Source organism: Trachinotus anak, unplaced genomic scaffold, assembly GCF_046630095.1.
Source record: "Trachinotus anak isolate AG129_WGS33_773 ecotype Australia unplaced genomic scaffold, CSIRO_AGI_Tana_v1 ptg000010l, whole genome shotgun sequence".
Lineage (NCBI taxonomy): Eukaryota > Metazoa > Chordata > Actinopteri > Carangiformes > Carangidae > Trachinotus > Trachinotus anak.
In genome coordinates, this window is record NW_027273861.1 from 14,233,581 (window position 1) to 14,259,464 (window position 25,884).

At 41.4% G+C, this 25,884-nt stretch overlaps 1 protein-coding gene across 8 annotated transcripts in view; it reads left to right on the forward strand.

Moving 5' to 3' along the window:
* Positions 1-25,884, forward strand: part of elavl4 (ELAV like neuron-specific RNA binding protein 4) — an 83,255-nt gene that overhangs the window by 36,418 nt on the left and 20,953 nt on the right. For 5 of the 8 annotated variants that reach the window (XM_071487764.1, XM_071487765.1, XM_071487767.1 and 2 more), the window contains 4 exons: positions 2,252-2,498; positions 3,585-3,644; positions 15,592-15,695; positions 19,654-19,807. In XM_071487764.1, coding sequence (XP_071343865.1) covers positions 2,252-2,498; positions 3,585-3,644; positions 15,592-15,695; positions 19,654-19,807 — 565 coding nt within the window. The remainder of the gene's footprint in view (positions 1-2,251; positions 2,499-3,584; positions 3,645-15,591; positions 15,696-19,653; positions 19,808-25,884) is intronic. The other 3 variants (XM_071487768.1, XM_071487769.1, XM_071487772.1) reach the window with 1 other exon arrangement.

Here is a 25,884-nt window from a genome sequence, read left to right on the forward strand (position 1 = left end):
AATAGTTACTATTCTGAATAAATAACACATTAGCATATTTATCTTAGTATTAACATATCTGCAGTGGTGGTTTGGTAACTAAAGCAGTATTTGTTTGCCTCTGTTTCATTTATCACTTCACGCAGGTAACAGTTAAAAGTGAAGTGATTAAAGCCAAGAAGTACACACATTGTAAATGGTGTCTAAAACGGTTTTGAAAACTATTTCTGGACAAACTGGGAAATTTTTAAATTCTGCTTTGAGATATATTATTAGAACACAGGTCTGGGCTTTTGATAATCCAGAAATAGAGTGAAACACGACTCTTGTGCCGCTTTCTCCTTTGCTAAAACCAGCACTGCTTCCAAGTGCAGCCTGTCTGCGTATACTTTAGGATAGTTAAAAATAGACCAAGAGAGCTGAATGGTTGAACAGGGGGAAAGGGAGAGATCTGAGTGATGACTTTAAAAATTTGATTGAATCAGATGAAAGTATATTTGCATCTTAATTTGGATTTCAGCATGTTAGGTCATTACATTCCTCGTGTAGCAGCATAATTGGAGCTGCTCAAACGGGCACGGACATGGACAGACCAGAAACACAGATGGTGCTAACACTAAGATAACACAATATATACACAGGGATGTAATATCAGTGCAAGATAATAAACCAAGTTGACAAACATTATGTCAGTTTACAGTCTCCTGGTTAGTCAAGCATGAGTCGAGACAGAATGATGCTCCCTATGCCTTTATAACAGCAACTCCATCTTCGTTCTTCTGTTATTTTTTGACACCACTTAGTGATTAGATGAGTTGTGTCTACTCTTTCCATTATACCCCCTCACACACAGACACACACACGCACGCACATACGTACACATACAAGCAAGCAACAAAAGCCATTCATTTGATAAAACACATGTTTTTTTATGCAGATGTCTGAATAATTTCACCTCGCACAGTGCTTTTGTTGGAGAATAATGTTCACTCCGAGTTAGCATTTGTATTAAATATGTATCAGAGTGCTGTGGTAGAAAAGCAAAGTGCAACCTACGTCCCTCCTCCTCCGACTTCTGACTCTCACTCCTTCACACCTTTTTTTTTTCCACTGTGTTTTCTCTCACTTACACCAAGCTCAGTTCCTTTTTTTGAGCGCTTTGATCCTGAGATGCTCTACAAAACCAGATATGAAAACGCAAACTTTTCTCTGTCACAGCAGCAGCAGCATCAGCAGTCAGATAGGTAGCTGAAGGGCTGGCCCTGTTGCTGTCCCCTCCCACAAACCTCAGCAGCTATCACCGAACTATTCAGAGTCGCCTCTTACCGTCTTCATGAATATTTAACCGTTTGTCCTCTGTGTGTCTACTGTGACTTGTAGCTCTCAGTGTTTAGAGATGTGGCATGTAGTGTGTACAGTGTGTTCACTATATGTTTAGTTTGTTACTCCATATTAGACTTTAGCAATGTCTTGATTACATGTTGATAATGCATGGCATCCTGAGAAAGGAGCTAATTTATTTTCTACCTATTTAATAACTTTGTGACAGTGTGACTCTCACCAAACACTGTCATTCCTGAAAACTACTTTTCAGCTCTTTCAGCACTAGGTATTTATCTCTGGTTTCATTCGGAAAATTAAACATAACATAAAAGAAAGTAATGAAATACCTGAAAAATCAAGGTACTTCATCACACAGATGAAAAAGTAAATACAGCTAATCTTGATATAAAGAATTCCTGCTCACTGATTTACAGCATTGGCCTCATGCAACCAACATCTGACTCTGATGGTTGACAAATGTCTGTCATCTTTTATTATATATAGTCATATCACCCAAACCTACAAATCAAAAATGGTTTGAGACAGAGACATTGTGAAATTTCATTGTTCTTCTCTGCTGCTATAAGATTTGAATCCCTCTCAGCTAGAATGGCAACAATTGACTGTATAGAAATCAGTGACATATACAACTAAATATACAAAGCTGATTTAAAACCTTTCAAATGTATTTCTTCAGTATCTGGAAACAGGCTTTTAAAGGCCCTCTTCTGACTTAATGCAACAAAATTCATGCTTTTTAGAAAAGTAATTTTAGAAGAGTCTTGCATGCCTTGCTACATATTCAGTGTTCCACATTGTTAAATACAGTACAGACCCTTTTGCTAATGAATGCTACCTCTCCTCTTCTTCCTCCCTGCCCTTTCTTTCCACGGTTCCTCTCCTCGCCTCTCCCTCTTTCCTCCTCCTCCTCCTCCTCGCCCTGCTGCAGATCATCAGTAACATGGAGGCTCCAGTGACAAATGGCCCCAGCGGAGGAGGCACCACAGCCAACGGGCCGACCACCAACAGCCGCGGCTGCCCCTCGCCCATGCAGACTGGCCCAACAAACGATGACAGCAAGACCAACCTCATTGTCAACTACCTGCCCCAAAACATGACCCAGGAGGAGTTCCGCAGCCTGTTTGGTAGCATTGGGGAGATCGAGTCCTGCAAGCTGGTTCGCGACAAGATCACAGGTAAAGAATGGAAACTGTTTATATGCTGTAGTGTGTTATGAACTTTTCATGAACTAAGAAAATAATCTGCTCAGCCACCATATAATTTGAGGTGTATCCAGTGGGTCTTGAAGACATTTCTTAAATTCAGAGTCTTAGCCCATACAGGAGTATGCTTTTCACTAAAGTAAAAACATGAAAATCAAGTCAATGAAGTCAATGCTATAATATGGGAAGATTTGGAGGTGCCCAAAGATAATTCCTCCAAAGGGAAGACGAAAGCAAAAAGCACAAGGTGAGCTACTATACTGAGCTCCCGTAGAGCTGGATGGGATTGAGATGCTTGCTTTCTGTTCTCACAGTTTTAACTGCCTTGATCCTGGGACTTCCTTTTCACTACAGCATCCTTCTTTTGAAGTATAAATCTCTATCCATACACATGTAAACATAGTTATTCATTCTCAACAAATCACACAGGCAAAGAGTGTTTGCAAACAAGATGTTAAATAATTGTATGCACTTTTATGCTCATCTGTCAGAATCTTTAGTTTCACATATGCTTTTATAATCTTATAACAGGAAAATGGTAAGAATGATAAAACAGTTGACAGCTTACGTGCCTGTTTACATACTGCTAAAAGCTCAGAGGTAGGTGTAGACTCAACCGTCTGGCCATACGTTGTGTGTGGTGAATGCAGGCACACATGTAAAGAATTAATGACATGACATGAATAGTTCACATATGTGCACAAGGACACGTTCCAGCATCATTCCAAACAAATCAAGTTTTTCAGTGGAATCACTGCATGTGTTGTCTTCCACAAGGAGAAAAAATCCATCTCTGCCCTCTGTGTGTGTTCAAGCACTACGACTCAGCAATGCAGCAAAGTGCCACATGTTCTCCAGAGGTGTTTAAATTAAGCAGCACTTTGCGGTGCTAATCGTGGCTGTAATCTGGGCGTAGTGGCTGTGTGGGTGGCCATACAGCAGATGGATTGGGGGGGGGGGGGGGGGGTTGGGGTGGTGTAGCTCTGTGATAATGCTCCATAATGGCTTTCATTTTAGATCCTACTTACTGACACTCTTCTCCTGATAATCTCATTAAAGAGCACCAGGCAGGCAGGCAGTCGAGATCACCAAGCCCTTCTCGGGTAGCAGGCAGGCAAGGCAAGTAAACGCACACACACATACACAGATATACAATCACAGAATTAGATTTCCTGTAATAGATTAAGTACAACCAAAAGGCCAATAGTGATGACTGTAAACCAGCAATGGCCACTGGCCCAGCTACGCCTGTCTCCTTCTGCTCTCGTTCTTTGAAGCATATTTCTGCAGCTCTATAATTCCTCTTTAGAACCATCTTCCTCTTCCTCCGTAATGGGCCACAAAATGGAGCCTGAGAGTGAGATACACAAGGATAATGGAGGATGGTGTGTACAAAAATAACACTGGGATACCACATGCTATCATCATCACCATCACCATGTTCTCTCTCTCTCTCGCCGCCAGATTTTCCCCTTAAGTGTGATTTGCCAAGCAGCAGTGAGGAACCAAGCTAACAGCAGATATTTGGAGAGACTTTAAAAACGAACAGAATTGCTATAAACCTGCTCAGGTCCTAAATGGGGGCTGTGAGAGAGGTAGAAATGTTTGCTTGCTCACTTCTAAACCATTTAGGATAGTTCTCTGCTCTGCACTACAAGGTCTCTCTGATGACTTAGCGTCAACGCAAAAAGTTATAAATAAATCCTGCCCTCGCTCCATCTCCCCCTGTGGTGTATACCTGTTTCGCTCTCCCATGGGTGCAGTTTCCTCGCACAAACTTTTAGGCTAACGAAGCACAGACCCCCCCGCCCCACCCCCCCACCCCCCTCCTCCAGCAGGGAATGCCAAGAGTCTTCATACTCTCTAACAGTCATCCAAATCATTAACAGACTATCCTAGGTTTTACGAGAGGGAGGGGTAAAGAACACTTCCCTGTCTGTCTTTGTGTGTAAGAGGGATCCATTACCGCTCTTTCTTAAATCAGGTTTTCTGATCAAGTCAAGATAGACAGAGGGAAATATATTTTTTACTATGCTGAAAATTCTGATTCAAATGTTTGAATATGTCTGGAGGGCAATTTGTGTTCTATAGACACATATTATTTATATTGATGGGAGTAATGAGACCCTACTGCCTTCATGCCTTCAATTTCTATTACGCAGTGTGAAGAGCATGTGTATAGAACAAAGTTTAAGAATATAAATATAAATAATGAAACTGAATTTTGCAAAAATATACTTGGAAAATAGTTTCAATATTTTATCACTGCAAGACTGAAGTATTCCGCCAGTGAATTCCTTGATTCGAGCTATTTTTTGGTGCTCTAACCACAACTAAGAGTGGTTACATTTCATGTTTTACTGTACTTCTGTTTCAACTTTATTTTTTCAAATGCAGATCAATCCACTCACATTTTGCAGACATTCATCACTGTCTGTTTGCTTGCATCTCACGATCTGTTTCCCATCGGTGTTTGCGTCTTGACGAACCTGTGATCATTTGCTGACAAGGTGTGAGCACTCCAGCCTTTCAGAGGTAGGAGAGACAGACAGGTCCTCAGCCTCCTCTCAGCTTCCTGTGCACTCGCTCCTTGTCAGCTCCAATGACGCCAGCGTGGCGTGAGGCTCGGGCGGGTGCGGGCAGGCGTAGACACTCCAGCTCCTTCTGTCACCCTGGCTGACTTCAGCTGGTACTAAAGCTACCTCTGGGTGTCTTTCTTGCTCCCCACATTGCCTGCCTGCCTGCCTGCCTGCTTGCCTGCCTTCCCGTCTGCCTGCTTGCACAACTACTCTCAGAACACGCCAGGGACATGCAGGTTAATCTTTTATTTAAGGCTAGCTTACACGCACCTAGCTGCAGCCCACACACACTTGCACATAAGCCTGAGGCCTGCACCTGTGAATGTACTGTCTCTTAAAGAGGAGATATATCTTAAGCATTTAAACAGTTGTTTGATGTGTATATGCTGTAACAGCTCTTACCTTTGTCATCCTGCATTCTAGGCAGAGAGAACACACAGGGGCAGCTTTGAGATATTGTGTGCCATAGATGGTCCCTTTTACAGTGCTTTCTGTTGGTGGTTATTCTTTCTTTAAAGGAAGCAAAACGTATATTTGAGCTGAAAATTGCTGGTATTAGAGCTCACATCTTGAGCAACTGTGAAATCAACCGCTCCTAACTGAGATGTTAGTAGAAATACACATACCCTTGTGGAGAGCTTGGAGAAATTAATGTGGACCTTGCAATATACTGTATCAGCGCTCATGAACATCTACACATGCCCATGCACACGGGCACACACACACACACACACACACACACACACACACACACACAGAAATGGAATTGACTGATCCTTGTCAGTAAGTCATTTTTCGGGATCATTTTTCTGCATCAGCTGCATTTCTGCTGGAGAAATGAATGCATTTGTTTTCATAATGACATGGAGGAGAAGAAAATAGCTTTTCATGCTGGAACAAGAATTGATTGCATTGGGGAGGGAAGTGGTGAAACGGGGAGGGAGGGGTTATATTCATATGGACAACTTTTTTTTTTTTTTCCTGCATTCTCATGTAGTGCAAATGATTACAATAGCCAAAATCTCAGTGGCCTTATTTTCTGGAGATAGATAGGATATTTCACTCACTTGTTGAGTAAATGGTTCACATCTTTACTAGCTGCTATGTGCTTGCCCTGGTCTAGCTGCCTGTATTACCTTTCCCCTCTGGTAGTCACAGCATTCGCTGATGCCAGCCTTCAGCAGCAAAGTGTGCTCACGTCTGAAGAAAAGAAACGTTTTATTTTGTTTATGCAGATGAAATACTTCTTATCTCTATATCAAAGCCTGTGAAGACATCATCCTAAAGCACACTGACTGAAGACTTGTGCACACTACTCTAGTCACCTTCCATGTGTTGGTTTTTATACATGGAATCTGGGGAGCTGATGCAAATCATAGTGACAATGTAGCAAGCCAAGCAGATGTTGGCTATGAAAAATAGATGGACTGTGATGTCAGCTGTGGAGTAGTTCAAGCTGGTGCACCTTGACAGACAGCAGCTTCAGTGCCATGTGAAAGCTTGCAGCGGACCCAGTCCTTACATAAGGACAGGTACACCTTAGTCATATACTATAGGCGCAAAAAACATCTCAGGTTTGCTGGATTGGGCTTGCTTTGCACGCACTTCCCTGCAGTTCAGCCAACACACTTCCATTAGTTTCATTGTCGCTCCATTTCTGTTATGGAACAGCAAGTGCACCCACAAGTATTGCAAACATAAAATATGCATCTAACCCTAATCTGCAAGGATAGATGGGTGGGGCTTAGCTCCTGCGCAAGGTCTGTCAGTCTTATGTGCAGAAGATCAAATATTCATCATTTAAACCTCAGTTTACCCACATTTCATTGTTCCTACTGAAATATACATTGACAACACGCTCACGAGTAAAGCTGATTCTTTTTTCACATCATTACTAGAGTTAAGGGAACAAAACTTGCTATCATTCCTCTGAGTGTCTTACAGTGAGACCCATTTACACCAACAACATAAATGCAATGTTATTGTGTGTGCTGACAAAACATTACATACTTTTAAAATCCTTACTGAAATCACGCTGAGGGAGATCTGGTGCAGTGTTTGTATCTCACATACAGGCTACATTTATCTGAACCTGAAATGGTCTGAAGGCTGAAGATAGCGTGAACAAAGCTGACAGTGAAAGAGATGAAAAAAGGATGTGACATCTCCAAAGCCAGGTATTAAGAGAGCTGCCAGGCTCAGAAGTGCAGACACAAGCAGGCAGACACACATTAAAGTTTTAGAGTCCCAGGTCCCAATAATGTCCTGTCTCTCTCCTCATAGCACCTCCCGTAAATCTCCTCCTCCTCCCCCTGCTTAGGACCCACAATTGGACATACTGAGAGCTTGCTTGGATGCACGGCTCCTCCCGTGGCCCTCACCTCACACTGCCTCTGTCCCCTCTCATTCCATTCTCTATGCCCTTTACATAGAACACAGAGGTTGTTATTGTCCCCCGTGTTAGCCTCAGATTCAGAGGCTGAAACTGCCTCGGGGCTGGTTCCTCACCCTTCCTCTCTGAGTGCACTGTACCTGGGCAGGACAGAGCCAGACAGTCCCTTTGTCCCCAGCATGTGTGCTGCAGAGCTGAGGGTGGATGGCTGAGGTCTTGTGGGCCTGTTCGCTCTGTGTGCTCCCAGAAGGCGCCCAAGCAGGAGCAGCAGGGTAAGCTCTGCAATCCTGACGTGACAGTCAAATCTTAAAGGGGCTTCTCTGTCTGTCAGCTTGCCTTGTATTTCTCAGCTGCACAGCCAGCCAACCAGCCCACACACTGCAGGCTGCAGTCCACTGGCCCCAAGGCTCAGGGAGCCACCACGAGGGGGTGGTTTACGTATATTTGTGTGTGTGTGTGTGTGTGTGTGTGCATGCTTGTCCCTGAGCTTTTACGTGGGCAAGTATGTGCCTATGTGTGTGTGTTGGTGGAAGCAGGGCCTTGGGAACTGAGAGTGGGAGCCTCCTGACTGCAACAGTGGCTGCTACCTTGGCAACCCAGGAGGGAAAGATGTGTTGAATGAGTGAGTGGGAGAGGGATCTACAGTAGATGCGTGTGTGCGGGGGACGTGGCTCTGTTTATGAATTTAGTTATTTAAACAGGTTCAATACATGCCATATGATAGGCTCTAACTGTACTGCTAGTATCTGAGGCACTGTAGTCTTTTGTTCTCTTAGTGTTTATCTTTTTTGCAAACTCACTCAAACTCCCTCACCCCACTTCTGTGGATTTGACCCTCTTTAAGGTAAGTGAAGTGTATTTTGACATGAAGCTGGTGACAGGGCACCTTTTCAAATGTTGGGGAGCAAAAACAGCACTACCTCAAGTTGCTGCAGCAGCAAGGGGCAAAACGTCAGAGGATGGGAAAGGATGGAAGCAGTGAGTGTGACACATTTATTTTGACAAATTGAAATGTTTTTTTTTCTCCCCTCCGCCTCATCTTAAAATGTCGCTAAATTTAAGACTGACCGAATGGATTTGCCTCTTTCTGGGGAGAGGAACCTGGTCCTCTCAAGGTGTGTTAACATCACCAGCTCATAGCTCTGATGATCCCTGCATGTTGCAACCCCCCCCCCCCATCCCTCACCCCTTTTGATACTTCTGTCCTCCCATGACTTCCAAATGACAGACTCCACTGCTGACAGGGTGTGGGACTGTGGGAACAAGGAGACATTTTTTATAGATAGCCTTTAAAGGTCCATTTATACTGATAATTATATTTTTATTATATTTTTCATTTTGTTAGACTGCCTCAAAATTGATGCGGAGCTTTTTCCATTTACTACATAAAGTTCTTATTTCTATGGAAATATATAAACTACACAGGAACAGAAGACAATGAAATAAATTATTTAAAATAAGAATTCGAACAAGTTGGCACTTATGTCACCAGAACAGAACGCCTCTGCTCCAACTATAATATTATAATATCTGTTTTGACAGCATACTTTCAGCAGTTCAAATTACTTTTTTCACTAACAGCTGCACACTTTCAGGGAACAGTATGAAGGACAATAGATTGCAGCGAGGTACGAGGTAAAATAGAAGGTTCTTGCACTATGTGTTTCATTTGGTAGCTACCACTCTAGATCAAAGCGCCTATAGTGTGTTGTGTGAGCCTTGTCTGATGATAGCAGGAGACGAAGATGCTTTCATGTCTGCAGTACAGTGCTCTTAGTCACATGATACAACAAAAAGGCATAAAATAATGACAGGCAATATGCAACTGGAGTCTCTTACTCTGTGTACCTTATAGCATATGATTACTGTGCTCCTCACATAGTTGCATATACTTGATTATTTGCCTGTAAATTCAGTGTAGCCATGCATACATCTATTATGCTTTTGTTTGTGCCTATTTATGTGGCTGTATGTAATTTGCATAGGTATATAGTGTTTGAATTTTCACTTGCATCTTCTGGTGTGTGTGTGTGCGTGCGTGCGTGCGTGCGTGCGTGCGTGCGTGCGTGCGTGCGTGCGTACAGAAGGGGGAAAGGAAAGGTGAAATTATATAGTGGGGCCAGAAGGCAGGACACCCGCTCGAAGTACACTCATTTTCTCATCTCACACGCTGGGCAACCTGCTGTTCCTAAGAACACAAATAATGGCTTAGTCATAACACCACACTAACACGCCAAAGAGCTACTCACTAGAAAAAGCAGTGACCAGCTCTCTATACAATTTATGTCAGATTGTACAAAAGGTCTGAGGCGGGTCCAGATTAGCCTCCACTGTCACACTCCCCCACCCTACATGGTTAATCTATTAGTAACACTGGACATGTGTCACAATATGATAAAGTACTGCAGTGCTTTAGTGGTACCTAAACCCATACAATATTTCATGACTGCTTTTGGCAGACGTACAAGTGCATACACATACTACCCTCGCAGTTTAATATCATTAACAAACCCTAGATCTTAGATTTATACTTACAGTGCATTCAGAAAGTATTCAGACCCCTTCACTTTTTTATGCCTCTTGTAATCTTTACTCATCAATATCCCATAATGAAATTGTAAAACTAAAATTTTAGAAATTTTTTTAAAAGGAAAAACTGAAATATCTCGTTGACATATGTATTCAGACCCTTTACTCAGTATTTAGTTGAAGCACCTTTTGCAGCGATTTGGGGATTTTCTGCCATTCGTCTCTGCAGATCCTCTCAATCTCTGTCAGGGTGGAGGAAGATCGTTGGTGATTTTCAGGTCTCTCCAGAGATGCATGATTGGGTTCATTGCAGAGTAGTCCTTAAGCCACTCCTGCTTTGTCTTGGCCATGTGCCATGTTGTAAAGTGAATCTTCAGCCCAGTCTGAGGTCCTGAGCACTCTGGACCAGGTTTTCATTAAGAGTATCTCTGTACTTCACTCTGTTCAACTTTACCTCAACTCTGACCAGTCTCCGGTATCCCTGCCACTGAAAAACACCCCCACAGCATGATGCTGGCAGCACCATGCATCACCATTGGGATGGTACTAGGCAGATGATGAGCAGTGCTTGGTTTTCCTCCAGACATTACGCTTAGAATTGAGGCCAAACAGTTCAATCTTGCTTTCATCAGACCAGATAATGATGTTTCTCACAGTCTGAGTGTCCTTGAGATGCTTTCTTGCAAACTTTCACTGAGGAGAGGCTTCTGTGTGGCCACTCCGCCCTAAAGCCCAGATCATTGGAGTGCTGCAGTGACGATCCTTCTAGAAGTTTCTCCCATCTCTAAACAGGATCTCTGAAGCTCAGCCAAGGCCTCTAGGAAGCTCTTGGAAAAGTTCTGGTTGTTCCAAACTTCGTCTATTTAAGAATTATGGAGGCCACTGCGCTCTTGGGAACCTTTAGTGCAGCAGGATTTTTTTTGTAGCCCTCCCCAGATCTGTGCCTTAACACAATCCTGTCTTTGAGCTCAGCAGGCTGTTCCTTCCTTCTCATGACTGAGGTTTTTGGTATAATATACATTGTGAGTTGTGAGACCTTACGTAGACAGGTGTGTGTCTTTTCAAATCATGTCAAATCAATTCAATGTACCATAGGAGGACTCCAGGCAAGGTGTAGAAACATCTCAAAGATGGTCAAGAGCAATGGGAGGCACCTGAGCTTAACTTCATAGCAAAGGGTCTGAATAATCATGTGATGTGATGATGTCAATTTTTTATTTTGTAAAAAAATTTGCAATCATTTCTAAAATGTTTTTTTTTTACTTTGTCATTGTGGAGTACTGCGTGTAGATTGATGAACGATGAACAGTTTTAGCATAAGGCTGCAACATGATAGAATGAAAAAAAGTAAAAGGGTCTGAATACTTTCTGACTGCACTGTACTTCACATAAATCACATTTGGTGATTGTCTTTATTACAAGACCTCTGCCATCATTAAATTTGCATATTTATTTATGAAGAAGCCCCTTTTCATTGCTGCTGAGCATTTCCTTGAGTCGTTACAACTGTTGTAGAATTTGCAGGACTGACACTGTAAGCAGCTGACAAATCAAAGACAAATGAATATCTAACCTCATTAAAAGGCCATTATGTAGAGCAATGCATCATTTGGATTCTTGGTTTTAATTGACAATTAAAATATATAAGTTAATGTATCCATTAAACTAATTGATCAGCACAACGCAGATTTTTCTGTTAGCTACAACCTCATTAGAGGCTATTTATCATGCATTTTTAATGGCTTCTCTGTATTGCTTCAGATGCAGTACTTTCTCAAGTTATTTTTCTGTCATAAAATACCAGTAGGCAGTCTCTGTCTATAAAATCTTCTTTTCAGACTTTTCTTATGCAAACTGTCTTTTTAAAGGACCGGTTGCTGTGACAAAGTTTGGAATACGTACAGCATTTAGCATTGTCCTCTGTACTCCCCCATGCAGTAATTCTATTACCTTATGTTAAATTGTTATGAAAAGCAGCATAACAACTTTGATAGATGATATGACATTGAAAATTACTTTTACAGTAGACTTGGTCTTGAAAAACACTTACATTTGCAGCTAGAATTTACAGACAGCTTTAGCAGTATCAAGTTTTGCTTCGTCTTTACTTCATGGTTATAAATGTTGTCTGGTGGTTTAATCATGTGAAGCAGTCTGAGCTGGCCTTGTCCTCGCATTCCAAAAAGGCACAATACTAGGCATTTTAAACCACATCTGAACCGTGCTCAACCGTGGTATGATGAGCCAGGACAGAGCAGGGAACTGTGATGATGTGATCCAAATGCAAGCATCATGCAGGACTATATGTTGTATCTGCATGCATACTTTATGCTAAAGTGGCACCTTTACCTGTTGTTCTCAGTGTTGACATTCACTAAACAGTTTAGGAACTACAATCACACCCTGCACCCACCCACCCACCAACACGAACAATGATGCATTTACTATTTAGCCGCCGGCAACTCCTCTCCTCACTGTCCTGCTGCGAGGACATACTTTGCTGCGTGTGTTTGTTTGTGTGTGCCTCTCTGATTGAGTGATTACATGTTTACTTGCATGCATATGCACATGTGTGTACATCTGCCAGTGTGGTGCGTTGGCGTTGCGTCTCCCACCCATCCCTGCTGATTCCAGGCAGCCAGGCAGTCTGCCGGTGGCTCCCTGCTGTTAGCTGCTCCTTAGCAGGCTGGATGTGGTGGGTGGAATCCCCTCACGGAGCTTTCCTGGTGCTCCAGGCAGATGTCTCCCTCTGTCTCCCCTCATCTCCCCGCTCACCTGGGGACTGATACCAGCCTGCAAGCCTCGTCCCCCATTCTCCTCTTCCCTCCAGCCCTGGAGGCCCTCAGCCTCGCCAAAGAAGGAGTGAAGACGGGAGTGGGGGTGGGCAGATACGCCAATACCAGCTTAAGCTCCATGCATACAATATACACATGCAATAAAAGTGCACACACAAACATCATGTACATATAGCTGCTGAATACCCCATTCACCTGGGCTGTAATCAAAGTTAACACATTGTTATCTATGTTAACTGTAAACTGTATTCCATTACTGACTCACATGTACTGTATATGTGCCCACACTTGCATACTAACGTGTACACGCCCCCACACACATATAGACACCTCCTACACTGAGGCTGCCCCCCCTTACAGCAATAGCATCCATGGCTGCCAGTTTGGCTGCCTGGACGGCTCCATGAGTGTTAAGTGTCTCGGTACCATGAAGCACCAGTCAGCCCATTTCGATTGCCCTGCATGAGTGCTCTTCACCAGCACACTTCACTTTCAGCTAACCTTCGGGCAGCAGCTCTTGTCGAACCTCACTTTTCTTGTTGAAGATGAGGATGAGGGGTGAGGAAGGTGATTGTAAAGTGGGAGGCAAGGGTAGGAGAAACAGTGAACGTCGGAGAGGAGTATGACAAGCAGGCAGCAGGCTCTCAGCTGTTGCACCCATCTGGAATTTTGGTGTAAATTGAATACATGCACATATGAACAGAAACAGGAACATTTTTTTTTTCTATTTAACATATTTATTTGTGTGAAAATAGTCAATTTATCTGCATACTGTACACTACTGGGTAATTTAGAAAACCAATTAAGGGCCATCTCAGTTTATTGGCAAGCTAAAGTTACATGCATGTTTTATTTCAACAACTTGATTTAATTTCTTTTGCCACATGTTTACTTTCTCCTTATTATTCATAGTCTCTTTTCTGTATAGACCACGTGATAAAGAGGAGATCCTGCAAACAATGATTTTGTGAGTTATATTTTAACTGCCAAACTTAACACCTGATGTCAGCTTGGAGTCAGAGAGGAGGGGGAGAGGGAAGAGAGGAGGGTTAGTTATATATAGCAGTAGTCTCTCCAGGATGGCAGGTTTTTAATTAACAATAGAGAACGTCTGATAATCCACAGTTAATCCAGAGGAGAAAAGGGAGGAGAGGAAAGAAGAAGAGAAAATCATCAGCTGTTTGATGTTAGGACTACAAGTCCCTCCTGGCCCTTCCGCAGCTCGCTGCTGAGCTGTTCTGCGCTGTGATACCCATAGCCCAAATGTATTTATTTTGTGAAACAGCCATGCTCCATATTTTGTGATTCACTTTGTTTCTGACTAACCGCTGTCTGTTCCCATTAGAGTGAATATGTGCATGCCGCTCCACTTAAACTGACTGGGATTCTTTGTGCCTGTGTGTGGTGTTAGTGGATAGGGGCTGTTTGTCGAAAACTAGCCGACTGAAGGCCCTGATGGCTGGAGGCATCCGCTTAAAGTCCTACGCCTGTTGAAAGGCTTGATCTGTCGGGGAAACACTGGGAGATGTCAGGCCTGCTTCACACTCAAAGGGAGTCTGCTATCTGAGACACTTTGAGCTTAGAGGGAAATGGGGGTGGTATTTTCTCTCTCTCTCTCTCTCTCTCTCTCTCTCTCTCTCTCTCTCTCTCTCTCTCTCTCTCTCTCTCTCTCTCTCTCTCTCTCTCTCTCTCTCTCTCTCTCTCTCTCTCTCTCTCTCTCTCTCTCTCTCTCTCTCTCTCTCTCTCTCTCTCTGCACAGCCAGACAGTAACAAATGTGTTGTTTGTTCTAACTGTGATACTTTATTTGCTAGGTTGAGTTACACTCTCGTAATTTGGAAAGAACTTGAGTTTAATTTATGACTGTCTATATTTTAGGCATTCGGACATTGACACTTCTGTCTTGAGCATCTTAAAATAAATGAATAAATAAATAAATTCCCTCAAGCTCCAAGATCACCAATATAACAAGCAACCAGGACGACAAATGCAAAGATCAGAGTCTAGACACATTTCCTACTCAATAAGATTATAGGTATGACAGGAAACTTCAGGCGGAGATGTTGTCTTTCAATTGGTATTTTTTTTTAACCATTATTTGACCAGAATTATCTCTTGAACAATCTTTTTCCGATCGTTTTACACACTAACTGAATAGAGTATGAAAATAGCCCCTTAAAGGCTACATGTTGTAGTGTGCGATATTGCAGGACTGTGGCAGCAGAGCAGACTTCACGTGACACTTGGTTGACAAAAGTCACACCAACACTCTTGCCGCTTGGGGCAGGAGTCACTGCGATCTTGTCAGTAGGGATGAAGAGATGTTGTAAAGGATTTTCCAGAGAATTTGTATGATATCTAAAAAGCTGTGTGTACAGACGGGACCATGGGCTGCCTTTTATTTAGTAGTTTTACAAGGGACAAGGTACCAGGGATCAAAACCTGATCAACAAATCACAAGTGTTATATTACTGACCAGTCTTAATGTAACTTAAGCTTTTTCCCTCTGACTATCAGCAATTTCAGTGAACAGACTGAACATATAGAAGGGAAAGCAAACGTATTTGTCAGTGTGAAATATGGGACCCCTTTAAAAATTTAAACCTTCAAAGTGTTTATCCCCCTCCTAATAATAATGATAATTTCTCTCCTCAAATCCTTAGGTGTGACTGATGAGTAAAAATTGAGATGCTTTCTTGTTGTCAGTGAGAAAACTAAAAGAGCAAAATAACATTTTTAAAGCTTTTTTTTTTTCCTCTTTCTGCCATTTCAGGACAGAGTCTGGGCTACGGCTTTGTCAACTACATCGATCCAAAGGACGCAGAGAAAGCCATCAACACGTTAAATGGACTCAGACTTCAGACAAAAACGATCAAGGTAACTGACACCACACGCAGTTCAAACAAGTCTAATTATAACACACCGTAATAATTTTTGTTGCATACACAGTTAAGTTAGTTGTAGATAAGTCATTGAAAATGTGAAAGTAATTACTGCAAAATGTAAAAATGAATTGCTAGATAACTGATCAAAAATTACAGTGCATTTTATAAAGTTGTGGAGGTTGTGGTAAACTTAAATTATAAGGTTTCTTTCTTCTTTCACAAAGCCCTTTTTAGATAGTGATGCTGTTAGTGAATGAGCTGGAGGGCAAGATGGGATTAACATGCATGAGCCTCAGATATAAAAGACCATCTAAATCAAAGAGACACATTTTAAAGCTTGTGACTTGGCTGATATGCTAATTACTTTCTAAATGTCAAAATGTAAAGGTGAAATTATATAGATATCGCTGAGTGAAAGGGAAGAAACACGTCAATCATCACATGTTTTCCAAAATAATTAAGGGGTCTGTTATTGCATTTTAATGGCATGACTAATGTGCAGGCTTGGTGGTGGTTGTCACAGAGGTAAGACAGATAAATCAATGCCAACGCTGCACTGTCCCTCCTCCAAACGTGTCTTGCAGACTAAAAATGAAACCGTGCAAGCAGTGGTTTTTGCAGATGTTTTACGTCAACATATCAATCGTCTCACTGGTCTCGTTTTTTCCCTTTCTCATATCCTCTGCTATCTGTCCCTCTGCTCTGTGCCTCCTGATATGCTGTTGCTTTTAAGCTGGGCAGTAATCTGTTGCTCCGTGGTAATCCTTGGATTCTCGCTTTCTGTCATCTGATCTAATCTAATCTAATCTAATCTAATCTAATAGGGTGGGATTAGCCTGTAGTTGTGAATGGGGAATCTCACTGAGAGTTCCTCCATTCCCTGGACAGTGTACGCTGTCTAGTGTGGGCTTGGTTCAGCACAGTGTCCTGGCCGTGGTCTAACTAATGCCAGAGAAAGAAAAAGACTAACATTTGTTTTCTGCATGTGCTGTATTAGTGAATATGTCAGTGCTTTTCTCTTTGTTTGAGGTGTGATCCGTGGCAGTATGAGGTATTTATGGCGGGCAGATCGGTGTCTGTATTTGTGTGTTTGTCATACATATGTATATATGTGATAGGGTCCATTGTGACCTACAGATTGATCAAGGCAGGGCTGTCATTGATCCAAGATTACAAATGTTTGGATGAGCCAAAAGGTGGAAACTGGTTGTGCTTGCTTGTGCACAGGCATGTGAGTGCTTGCGTGTGGACATTACAGGAGCAGTGCTCCTCATTCATTAAATCGACAAGTTCTACACAGTGTCCGAACAGCTTCAGTTTCATATTCTAAATTATTGCTTCATCGAAAGTCTGTATAATTATAATCTTCACAAATACATACATTCACTTTATTTTTTTCACATTTAGCTTTCTTCACTAATTTGTTTTCACTAAGTTGTCTCAGCAATACTCTCTGCATCTTGGTATTAATAAATATTGGAATATTAATTAGCTAAGTGATCCTTTTAGAAAGGCATATAAATGTCAACCTGTGGCCAGGATATCCAAGATAAGTTTAGAAATAAAGAAATGTGCCAATGGTAAGAAGACTACAGTTCTCAGATCTGGTATTTGGTATTCATATACAAGTGTTTTTGTGATGCAAGAACTAAAACTTGTATATGAACAATACGATACAAAGCATATCTGTTGAAATGGAGACTTAAGTGAAAATAGGCTTTTTCAATATGTAGATTGGACTGTAGCAGTCTGAGGTCACAGATTTTCGCTCTCACACTCTCATGTCACAAGAGGTTGCCTTGAGTTGTTCCTGAGATAAAGGCTGTCTTTGTAATGACAGAAGACAACTCTGCATCTCCGTCTGGCACTATCACTCTTTCACACTTCATTTTCTCCCTCCCACTACCCCCTTTCCCTGCTTTCTCTCTGCACAACAGACTGAAATACCCTAAAGGTAACAAGGTAAATTAAAAGGCAGCACGGTAATTCTAAAATTAAGTTTGTCGCTCTTTCATGTCACACCCTTCCCACTCTCTACCACTACACTTGTGAGGAAACGCTTGGCCCAGAGATTCACATGCTCTCAGGCGATGTGTGTCTCTCCGTAGTGTCTTTAAGTTGGTTTCGCTGCTGTGGTTTCCTCCACCATGACACCTCAGATTTTGTCAGCGATGGCTGCGATGCTGCTTTCCTACTGAGGTGTGAGGAGAAGCAGCGTGCCAAAGGTGAGAGGAGCTCACAGTGACACGCATGCACATAATCTCAGACACATTTATACAGTGTGTGCTTGTGAACACTTTAATCTTCACACTTGCGGTTTTTCTAACTTTCCTGCGCGCGCACACACACAAACACACACGCACTCCTGTTTCACACATGCACCACACCACACTTGTACACAATACCGCTCACAGCTTGAGGAGGTGTTGATGGATTAGACATCTGGAGTTGGCTGACAAGGAGAGAAAATGAGGGAGAGCTACACAGAGAAGAAAAAAAAGAGGGGGAAAAAAGAGGCAGAATCTGGAAGAGAGAGAAAGGTTTGGTGAGGCAACACGCAGGAAGGAAGGAGAGAAGCAGGAGGAAACGATCCAGGCAGCAAAAAGGGGAGAGATGTTGAGAGGAAGAGGAAGACAGAGGAGCTGAACAGAGAGGCCAAAGAGGAAGCTGTGTGAAAGGGAAGCGAGACGTGGGGAAAGCCAGCTGTTCCCAATCCCATTCTCCCACTGTTAGAGTTCAGCAGGATTTCCATGCTGTTGCTCAAGGATATGACAGTATATCCACCATATTTGCCTGAATTTAACCTCATTTGATGACTTATGTCTCCGCATGTCAGAGGTAATGAAAGTACTGCGAGGGAAAGCTGCTCCAGTCAGCAGCAGTAGTAATGGGATTTATGCAACTTTCGCTGGAGCAAAATGAAGTCTGCTCATGAAGATGTTGGGGAGAACATGTGACAAGTGAAAGTTCACTGGTAGAGAGCAAGTGCTGGGAGCAGTACAGCACAGTAAAACCGGTTATTCAGTTCCAGACATTTGCACCATTAGAGATTCACACTGTAATTTCTAGGCTGATAGCATTCAAATTTGTGTGTCCCAGCAAGTTTACGGACATGTGTTTGTGTGTCTTGTACATATGTTGAAATGAGGAGGAGGAGCAGCGTGTGACAATGTGGAACTGAGTGAAACTGTGTGGGTTGTTGGTAACATGCTGTTTAGGAGAGTGTTGCAACGGTAAAAATGTTATGGATTGTGTGTGTGTGTGTGTGTGTGTGTGTGTGTGCTTGTGAATATGTATATGGTTCCATGTGTTTTTGCAGCACACTGTGTGTAAGAATTGTCTGAGAGGTTACAATCACAAACAGTTTACTCCAATAGCAGCTTCTCTAAAATTGAGAGTATGTTTAAAGTTTTTACACATATTGCATCTCAGCTTAATAAAACTAAACTGTGAAATCCACTCTTCAGAGTTCGCCAGGTTAAATGGCGCTTGGTTAAAAGCTTAAAGGTTTTTGGTTACTTACTATTAGGGTCATTGCTAATGTGTAAATTAATTTACCTACTGAAAACACAACACAGTTGCTCTCACATTTTTAATTCATTCAAATTTTGTCTCAGAATAGCACTTGAAATCAATAGTGTGAATGAACAGAGTTTTTAGACAAAGTCCTAAAAACATTAATCCTGTTCCCCTGGCTACCTGAGCTGTCCTTTCAAAGTAAAACACCTGTGGTTTCTACTCAAGGGAGCAAAGTTTCCTCTGCCTCCCCCAGCAAACGACTTTTATCTCTCCAGTGTTCTAAGCAGCTAAATCTTTTCCTGACAACAACAATCCCCAAGGCAAGGTGTACTAAGAAAATACAGTCACATTTTCCTCCCTGTGGAAGTAATAAAGTATAGGAGCACTAATTCATTCATACAAGCCCTAAAATTCTGTCTCATTTTCCACAGGTGTCATATGCACGACCCAGCTCAGCCTCCATCCGTGATGCCAACCTTTACGTGAGCGGCCTGCCCAAGACTATGACCCAGAAGGAGCTGGAGCAGCTCTTCTCCCAGTACGGACGCATCATCACCTCCCGCATCCTCGTCGACCAGGTCACAGGTATCCATGGGGCAGCACCTCCTCTCTCTTTACACTTTCATAGTGAAGGCTTATGCACATACCATATGTATGCATTGATACACTGTGTGCCCCTGATTCTGTTTAATGTAAATGTCCTCCAGCCATTCACAAGCAGTTAGATGGATCATTTTACACATTTTGTAAACAATTATGGGTTGTTAAATGCCTGTGTGCATTTTGTGTGTGTTGTTTGTATGGTCATGGGAGAATGTTGATGTTTGGACACATGGGTAATATTAGCCCAGTTTGTGTCTTTTATGTCTGAGCAACTGCTTTTCAGAAAATAAATTAAACCACTTCACTCAATTTTGAAAGTATATCCAGAATTACGTAAGCCCTGAGAGGCAAGTGAGAAAAAATTAAATTCAGGTGATCCATTATCTCTCCTGTGTTCATGACATAAGAATAGATGAAAAAAAAAGTTTTGCTATGATAATCTTTCCAGAGTTTCTTAATTTGTTTTTTCCATCTGTGAAAACTGTTGGGGGAAAAAATTTGCCAGGTGAAAAAAAAAAAAGTTTTGCCAGGATGATTTTGCTATGTCATTTTTCTCCATCTGTGAAAATCTGAAAGAAAAATGATTGTGCTAGGTGAAAAAGTGTTTTGCCAAGTGTCTGTACCCATTTTGGACACAAGAAGCTTAAGTGCCCCACTACCCGAGTCTAAATAGGACTAAAAGCATTCATGTTTTCTTCCAGGTGTTTATTAATCTCTCCATGAACGATAAGCTTTTCACTCACTAGCTAATGGCTAATGTTAGTATTTCTAACACTAATGGCTGATTAATGCCAATGAAAATACATTTCTAGCCAAAAGAAAGACATGACAGTAATATTAGATTATTTGCTACCGCATAATATGTGTACCTTGTGCTTAGCATACATGGAGGAATTTTAAAAATCACCTGGAAGAAAATATGAATGCTTTTAGTCCTATTTAGACTGGGTGAGTAGTGCACTTCAGCTGCTTGTTGCAGAAATGAATATTATAACAACAAATCCTGACAAAAAAAAATTCTCACCTGCCAACACTTTTTTTTTCATCAGTTTTCACAGATGAAAAAAAAAGCAACTTAGAAAAATTATAGTGGTAGACCATTTTTTCTTTCACCTGGCAAAACCTTTTCTCTCACATTTGGGAAAAAATTGGAATTTAGAGATTATCCTGGTAAAAAACCTTAAACACAGGTGAGAAAACAATTTAGATCAGACTTAGAAAATGGATCAGTGAAATTTGTTTTTCTCTCTTGCCTCTCAGGGCTTCCGTATTAAATACTTTTACATCCATCAAGATTTTTTACCTGCTGCTCAAGTTGCAACATATTTCCTTCAGCCAAACAAAAACAGCAGCTGGAAGTGACATATTTCTACACACTTGTCTCTGCTGAAACTGTAAAAAAGTAAACTCAAGTGTGACAGTAAAATAGTTCTCCAGTGGTATACTGAAAACATTTGCTGTGTGTGTTAATACCCAGTGATGCAGAGAAGGAAAGCAGTATTAGCTGAACAAAAGGAAAAACAAAAGGAGAAAGAATCGTGGTCGACCATAGTAAGGCGAAAGAAAAACAATGAAGTAAAAAATCTGTGGTGACAGAAAACGTGCAATAATAATTTAATTAATTGAATTTCATTTAAATTATATTGTGATAATATGATCATGTGATATAATTTTACAAACTGAACAGTTCCCTGAAAATTGTTGCTATACAGGTTAATATAGTGCAAAAAAATTGATTCCCATTATAATTGCAATTCTATCTCTACCTCAAACTCATTAATTAGTAAAGATGAAAGGGCAGAAAACATCCTTTCTTTCATCATACACTCTTCTGACTGTTTCTTTATTTGTGATACATTAAACAGAAATATTAAATCCAGCTTGTTAAACTTGGACAGCTTGTGCTTCTGGAAATGAAAGCTAGCTTTGCTACATTTTCATAGCCTGCTAATTACAACCTACTACATCCACGGTATCATCTGATACTACTGCGCTGGATGTTGGTCTGACTGCTGCGTCATATTCTCAACATGATGAAACTGTTCATGAAGTCAGTCCAACAGTTGATCATATGCTTATAGTTGACTGATCTATGTAAACTTGCCACTGTTAGAACAGGGGTTACATACAGGCCACAACTTAACCGTGCGTGTGCATGCATGTGCGTACGTCATAGATGCACTCTGGTACTTAAACAAATTGCACTACACCTCTGACCACTATACATATGAAATATGTACCGTCATATACTACATCACCTATTACCATCAAGAATCATAGTTTGAATTCTTGAATCAAGTTTGAATTGAATCTTGAGCCCAACAATCCAAATTGAATCATGAGAGTTTCTGAATCGTGCACCCCTGCAGGTTACAGACAGTTTTATTTTATATGAGGTTTGATGAAATGACAACAAGCGTGATACAGTTCATTGCACTGAACTGTGATTAGATTGTGTTTTATGCTTTCACCACACCATGATATATTGTATATATTATCAGAAAATGTTCTTGTCAGTATCATACGGAACTGATTTGAATCATATCCATCAAGCATTGACTAGTGAGTGAGTGACCTCAATAGGCACTTTTTTCAGACCATGACCCCAGCTGAGGCTGCCATGGTAAAAACAGTCATTATTGTGAGAGGCACAAGCTGCGTAATATACATGCTCAATTACACATTCCACTACATCCAAAACACAAGAATGAATCACATCAGCCCATTGTATTGCAGAAGAACCCCTCCAGCGTGTCTCTTAGATCCATTTCAGGGGTTGTGTGTGTGCCTACAGGCTGCAACCTGCTCCAGTGTTATGTGCAATGTGTACTGATGAAGCAGAAAGGGAGCAGCATGCTGTAAGCCACACTCATTTGCCTAAGCAGAATAAATCACTGCTGGCAGTGAAGCGCACGCCTGTCTGTACACACTGAGCAGAGGAGGAGAGAGTGTGAGAAGAGAGGGGAAAGCAGAGGAAAGGAAAACAAAGGAGAGGAGAAAAGGAGACAGAGGGGAATGCAGACAAGCAGGGAGGAAGCAGAGAAAATGGGAAGAAAAGCAAGTAACAGAGAGCGTAGATAAGCAGCTACGTGGGAAGGAAAGGAAATGAGAAGAGGGAGGAAGTGAAGGGAGAGCCAGGGAGGGGGGCAAGGGAAGGGGAACGTGAAAAAAACCCCCCCAAAAAAAACAGATATGACCATTTCTACCCTCATCAGCACACATTTAGATGAAGTGGGCACATCTCCTGCATATCTGTTTTAACTAACAGACCTGTCATACTGCCATGCTACTAAGACCCAGGGGACTCCCTATAAAACAACACAGCCACACAACCCAGAGCCAGGCTACAGAAAACATATCCGTTCAACCACAGCCACAGAAACATCTCCGATTTCTAGCTTCTCAGCTTGGGCCACACACACCAGGAATAAAATAAATCTCAACACAGGCAGTAGTGGTCACAGGAAGCCATGGTTTTGATGCATTTCGTATAGGTTGCATTCACAAGAGACTGAATAATTCATTGTGTTAACTCTTGACTGGCGCGAGGTCAATTTTAAAGTGGAGTGTTCTCACGAGCGTGTCTAGATAAAGTGCTGCAGCAGTTCATTTCCACCACTGGGAATAATATGAACACCCAGATCAAAGGAAGATGCTCAATTGAGAAAATAAATGAGTTTCACATAATCGTTCCTTTCACATCCTGCAATTTACAGCTGAAACCTGAAGGTTTAATATTCTCACATCTCTCTTTGGAGACGGCATTAGATGCACTAAAATAAAAATAAGAATAATTTTGCTCACAACATGCTAATATTGCAGTGTATGTTTTATTTTATATATATATATATATATATATATATATATATATATATATATATATATATATATATATATATATATATATATATATATATATATATATATATATATATATATATATATATATATATATATATATATATATATATATATATATATACATATACATATACACACACACACCCAACAGCTTTGCCCTATTCTTAGTCTTATTTATTTCCAACAACAAGAGAGAGACAAAGACAAACAAGGTAGAATCATTAAATTAAGGGCAATTAACTTGTGTTGTAACAACAAGCAAATGCTAATTATTCTATATAACACCAGTATGGTGCACTTTTAAAAGGTAATCTGTCTGCAATGTTATAAACATTTAATAAATCACTTTTAAGATTAAGCAGCTTTGGTTGCAAATTATTTTTTCAAATCTTCATGCATTAGTTTGATCAATTTTCAGAATACCCCATTACTTTCTACTACACACTGTCTATTTTTTGAGTTTCGGAAATAAATTAAACTAAATTAAATGAATCACCAAATTCAACTTCTTTCCAACCTTTGATCTAATTGTGCTTGGAAAATCTGCTGTTGGCCACCTGTTATATTTCACACACAGTGCTGTTAACATCGCTTTGCTCCAAGAGGATATCAAAGCTAATGGAATAGTTCACAGCAGAAGAAATATTATTTGATTTCTGACACTACAAGAACCATTACCACTCTCACTTTTTTTTTTTTTTTTACTTTGTATTATTTAGAAGGTGGTTATACTGTGTCATTGGCAGGCAAACAATTCTTACATGCAGCAGTGTAAAAAGGTGTATTGGTCAGTACGCTTTTATGTATCTCAAGCAGGAGGCGTTTTCACACTGTGAACCCGCTGACACCCTCGACTACACTAATTGCTATCCTAACTACCGCCCTACCCACCTGCCACAAACCTGAAGTACACAGTGATTCACACATATACTGTATGCACACACACACCGAAACAAAGATAATGTGAGAGAGAGATGTTCTGCAAGGTGTCCCCAGAGAACTAAGGATCAGCAGGAGAAATGTTAATGATTAATTAGATGTTAGAGTTGCTGGTGATTAAAAACATGGAGGACTTTAGAAGGGCCCTGAGAGTAGTATGCTGGCATCATTGACTTGACTTTTTCTCCGTTCTGTTACTGTACAGGCGTACGCACACAACACACGCACACAACACACACACACACACACACGCTTCTATGAAGAGAAAAATGGGCTACAAATGAAAACTCTCCTGTGAGTGCCCAAAATATAAGTACAGAACATGAAAGGAGAGACAGGGTAAGAGGGACAGACAGATTTGAGGTCTCTGTCAAAACCCGTTCCTGGTTCTGTGAGTAATGTACTGCTCAGGGGGTCAGCTATAGGAATGGATGTCCTTATGGCAACATTGTTCCAGTCACTTCTCCTTGAGAAGAAAATGTACTCATTGCCACAGCTATATGAACAGTTTGTGTAGTTTATTTTTAATTTCAGAGTTTAATTTTTTAGACGTCGTGACTTCACTGTACAGACACACTGTTAGTTGTTGATGTGATGTTGTTGTGGTGCCTTAAAGTCTTGTTGTCGGTCATCAGTGACTCATCCCCATATTTATTGAATCAGTGACTAAAATCCAATCCACTTAGTGATTCACTCTTCCCCCTGAACTAGCGACTGATTTGAGACACACCCTTACATCGTCCACACAAATGAAATAGGCTGTGATTTGTGGGAGTGATGCACAGACAGAAATACAAAGAAGCAGCAATGCTACATAAAGTTGTTGGAGTAACGGATGTTCTCCAGTGACCATTGGCAGATGGGCTGATGATCCCCAGCTCCTGCTCTGCTAAATTGGGAACATGAAGTCTGTTCTCTAAATGACCTCCTCATCAACAAGATGCACCCTGCAGTCACTCTCATGTTCATAAGGACAAGAAGGAACTTTCAAAACATCACTGTTAGCATCATTCACAGTCACAGGCACCCGAAACAAAATCCACTGAAACTGCCAAATTGCCCCAGAGACTCAAAGAGCGAACACAACATCGACTTGACAAGGATATTGCTCCATCTGTCCATCTCTTCCACTGTCCCCTCACCCTCTATTGATTCCTTCTGAATGGATAAGCATATTCTGTCTCTTTATCAGTGCAAATAGTGCTGGCTGGATTCCCACTGGCCTTCCTTTCTAACCTTCAGGGAAGGCAGCCAGGCCG